At 47.3% G+C, this 4,330-nt stretch overlaps 1 protein-coding gene across 1 annotated transcript in view; it reads right to left on the bottom strand.

The window, feature by feature from the left end:
* The window catches only part of DDX58 (DEAD (Asp-Glu-Ala-Asp) box polypeptide 58), a 161,187-nt gene that overhangs the window by 23,116 nt on the left and 133,741 nt on the right, over positions 1-4,330 (bottom strand). Inside the window, 1 exon segment of the mRNA XM_009328979.1 lies at positions 11-111. Coding sequence (XP_009327254.1) covers positions 11-111 — 101 coding nt within the window.

The following is a 4,330-nucleotide window of genomic DNA, read 5'->3' as shown; positions in this document are numbered from 1 at the left end:
TCAGGCCAGCAGGCGAACGGAAACCGAGAGCGGCCCCGGAGGAGGCGGCCGGGCCGCCGGCGGAGGCACCGCGCTGCTTTCCGCTGGCGTCTGCCCTCGGCGAAAGAAAAACTAAAGAAAAAGGAAAAAAAGCAAGCATATGCGCATGCACATGGTTGGAAAGCCTGTGACCAGCTGTTCGCGGCTGCCAGGGTGAGGGAGAGCACAGCGAGATAGTACAAATAAAGGCATGGCTCTAACCCCCTCTTCCCTTTTGCCCCAGAAATCCCTGAACTGGATTTACAGGCTGTATCCTGGTTTTTAAAAGACTGAAAAACAATTTTCTACAGCAAGGCAAGACCTTTACATGCTCTGAGCAAGTGCTTGCTCAGCTGCTAGCATTAGTATAGCTTGTGAACATCAAAATGAGAAGGTCTGCCTGACTGCCCTGTAGCAGGGAAGTGAGCATCAAAGGATAAGGCTTACAAAGGGGACCAACAGGTTGCAGAGCTGAAAGCACCCACAGTTCAGAAGTGCTGCTAAACATGTCAACTCCATATGCAAACCTCCCTCTAACCATTAATGTATACAGTGGATGCATCCAGCTGTTTGCAGCTTCATAAATCTCATATTCAAATAGATGACTAACAGGTACTGGCCCAATACAAGAGATCTGCTTTCTAAAGCCATGGCAACACAAGGCCACTGAGAGATGGGCTTGCACTGGAAGCATGGGGGGGGGGGGGGGGGGGGGGGGGGGGGGGGGGCGAGGCAGAAGGAAGCGCTACGACTGGCATCGCATTTTCTACTCTGTTCTAGTCCATCTTTACTCTCAAGTATTTAATGTTCTTTCTTTTCTTTCTCTTGAGTCTGCTCTTTTGTCTATTCCACCCAGTTCTAAAGGGATTATAGGAAATCTCGTTTGAAACATCCCCTATACCACCATGATGTAGTATTGTTGGCCATTGTCCTCTCAAAGGGCCCTGGGGTAAGAAAGACTTGCATTTGGACTTTCAGTATTAACCCTACATGGTGAAATGGACCAGGTAATGTCACACTCAGCTGAAGGTCATCCACCCCTAGCTGGGGAAATGTCAAACAACCGGGAGAGGACAGCTTCTACAGCAAGATAAAGACAGATGAACAAGCCCTAAATGGCAGCATCAGTCACCTCTCCATTCTTTCTACGTCCCTCCTGTGTGCCCCTCCTGTGCTGTGAGCAAAGCAGGAGCTCCTGGACTCCACTGTGCCTGAGCTCAGCTGCCACAGAAAGGCACATCAGCTGTCAATTACAGAAGAACAGAAGTAGCAACTGGTGAGTTTAATATTAAAATGAGCAAAAATTTCTCCCTTTGATCATGCCTTGTGCCCTCCCAGGGGAGCCCAGGTTTCCTAGAACCGAGAACACAAACCTTCTCCAAAACCCCAAAATTTATTCTTCTTCTTCCAACCACCTGCAGAGCCAATATTTCCAGGCAGAGACCCAGGCGACCCTGACCCTTAGCTCTGTGTATACCCCCAAGTGCCACTTCCATGTCTCAAGAGCACATAAATGGTTTAAAGTAAATAAATCATATACACAATTACAGAATTAGTCTGGTAATGGATCTGGGATTCTGGTTTGACATTATACCTTCCAGCTCTTTATTTGGTATGGAAAGGAAGGACATTGACCGTTCCTGTTCACCTCTATAAAATAAGTGAAGTTCGTTAATTTGCAGCCTAATGATGTGGCAAACAGCCTGCTTTGACTTCTCAGGGATCACTTTTGGTTTTGTTTATCCAGTCTGCTGCAGTAAGAAGATCCCTTAGGGCTTAATTTCCTTGTAACAGGGTGGAAGTGTCAGCCTTCATGCTAGTCACCCAGCTCACCCTGCAGAGTGCAGCTATCAGATGGGCCAGTAACAGATCTAGCAGAGAGCATTTCCTGCTCAGCAGCTGACTTCACAAGTGCCTGTTACAGCTTTCACTCTACCAGTGACAAGTGATTTTAGCACTCAAGCTCCATCTAGCACAGAGAGAGTGTGTTCAGGGACTCAAAAATCAGTGTTGCAGCCGGGTAGAAAACATCCTGTCGTGCAGAAACCCAGTCCTGTGCTTTGTCTGAGAGCAAGAGGGAATCAAGCTCCTTGCCTATCACTTCTCCAGCCTTGCAGATTGATGTACTGCTCTTAAACAAAACTGGCACAGAGAAAAAGCACCTGCATGGAGGAGGTGGGATGGCACCTACTGAGTAGGGTGGCTCCAGGCTGGGTCCCACAGAGAGTGGGGATGAGTCCCATGAGCCTGGAGATGCACCTGGTGAGAGCAGGCGGCTCTCCCAGGCTTTTGTCTACCTTTTTGCAGGGCGGTGGTGCAGTGAGCCGGGCTGTGGCCTGTTGAACCTCCCACGCTCATGTCCATGGTGGCTGTTTTATGCTGCTCTTGCACTCAGTGTCTGGGTGCTGCAGTGCAAGCGGTGGGTTGTGGTGGCTGAGAGGATGCTGTGTTGTGTACTGTGAGAATAAGCTGTGGCGCAGGTAATGCCTTAACCTAACCTGCTCATGCTGCTGCAAGTCACGGTACTGAGCAGTTTCTTGGAGATCTTTCCAGGTGAGGCTGTAGGAAAAGTGTTAGTTTACCCTCTGAAACTCTTGTGGTGCTTGGAAGGGTCCCCAGGTTACCCACCAAATCCTGCTTTAGAGTGCAGTCCAGCAGCTGATGGGGGGAATGCTGCTGGTGTGGTCCACGAGTCACATTTTTCTGCTATTTTCAGAGCCTGTGGTTGTGGTCCTCAGCTTTAGATTTTGCAGGTCCAATTTTTTGCAGGTTGCCAGCTGTAGATTTTCCCCAGGATCACCACCTGGAAAGTCACAAGCAATTGTCCACGTGGCAGACAGTGAAGCACCACAGGTGGTCTTGAGGCATTATGGCCAGCCTTAGACCAAAATTAAACTGATGGGAGCACAAGGAAAGAAACTACCAGGAGTGGCAAACATGTGATGGAAAAGTGTTTGGCCAACCCTGACCTGCCTCTGGAGTAGTAAGGCAGTAATGGGAGAAACTACCAGGGAAAAGGTGTGGAAGGAGACTATCAGGGAGCCTCAGGGTGACCAAATGACAGAAGATGTTGAAAGGGGGGAAATGCTGATTTCCTGGTGTCGCTGAGCATGGGTGCAGAGTCAGCAAATAAGGCTGCTGAGTCAGCAGGATGGGGGCAAATGAGGAAAGCATGAATGGAGCAGATTGTTTATTTCAGAGGGGAAAAGTGAGGGAAAGGCAATATCAGGCCAATGACATTTACTGGGTAGACTGAGCGTGTAAGGCCAGTTACTGTAGGGACCTACGGAGTGTGTGTGTGTGTGTGTGTGTGTGTGTGTATACGTACACGATGGTCTTTAGCCCAGCCATAGGTGCCCACTAAGCACATGTTTAACTACATTTTGGAATCCTGGTGGTTCCTAAAACATCAGAAAATTAGAGTAAAAACATCTACTGAATCATCTTAGACAGTTTTCACCAAAAGATCACTCCTCATTCCTAAAGCATATTCAAGCCTTCCACTGCAAATAAATTACTCCATACTTCAGTAAAAAGAAAAAAATTTTTAAAATGCAGTTTAACAAGTACTGTTAAATGTAATCTTTTTCATAACCCATTAACACTTTCCTTTTGCTTGACTGAGTCCTCTGACCACTTATAAAATTCCCGACACTTGGTGGAGATACTAACTGGCCAACTGTTAAAAACAAAGAAAATAAGCCCTGATGTTTATGGAAGCTTTTTAAATACTCACACATACGCACCCACACTTTTTCCTCTGCTTGGAACAACAAAAGCAGCTTGAAAGTGCAGTAACTGCTGAATGCTTAACAGCCCTAGGGAGGACGTAGCTTTGCGTCTCCGATCTTGTTAACAGCTTATGAGCACACGACTTAGCTCACACAAATGTTTCCACCAAAGAGGATGACTTCGCATGCACAAAGCAAAGTATTTACATGACACATTCGAAGCACCCTACCTAAGAGGCATTTTCACTAGTTACAGGGATCTCACCCAAGAGCCGCAGTTCAATGGTATAGTATGGAGAAAAAGGAAAAGGCAGCACGCGTAAATCCTTTGTGTCAACCAACCTTGTTTGCTATAATTAACACTCCTTGACACACGTTTTCATATGCAATACAACCAGTCGCAACTGGGAACTCCGTAACTTAATCGTGGAAGGAAAATTCCGAGTACCAGTGTAGAAGAAACACCTCCCGCTCTGCAGGTAAAATAATCCTTACAAATCCGACATACCTAGTTGCGGTGAACCGGAATGGGCAGGAGATGGCGCTCACTTTCTGTAGGTCTTTCCAAGGTTTGACTATGG

The sequence above is a fragment of the Pygoscelis adeliae genome, unplaced genomic scaffold (genome assembly GCF_000699105.1).
Source record: "Pygoscelis adeliae isolate BGI_AS28 unplaced genomic scaffold, ASM69910v1 Scaffold127, whole genome shotgun sequence".
Classification (NCBI taxonomy): domain Eukaryota; kingdom Metazoa; phylum Chordata; class Aves; order Sphenisciformes; family Spheniscidae; genus Pygoscelis; species Pygoscelis adeliae.
The sequence above is the reverse complement of the archived record's forward strand: the minus strand, read 5'-3'. Positions and strand labels throughout refer to the sequence as shown.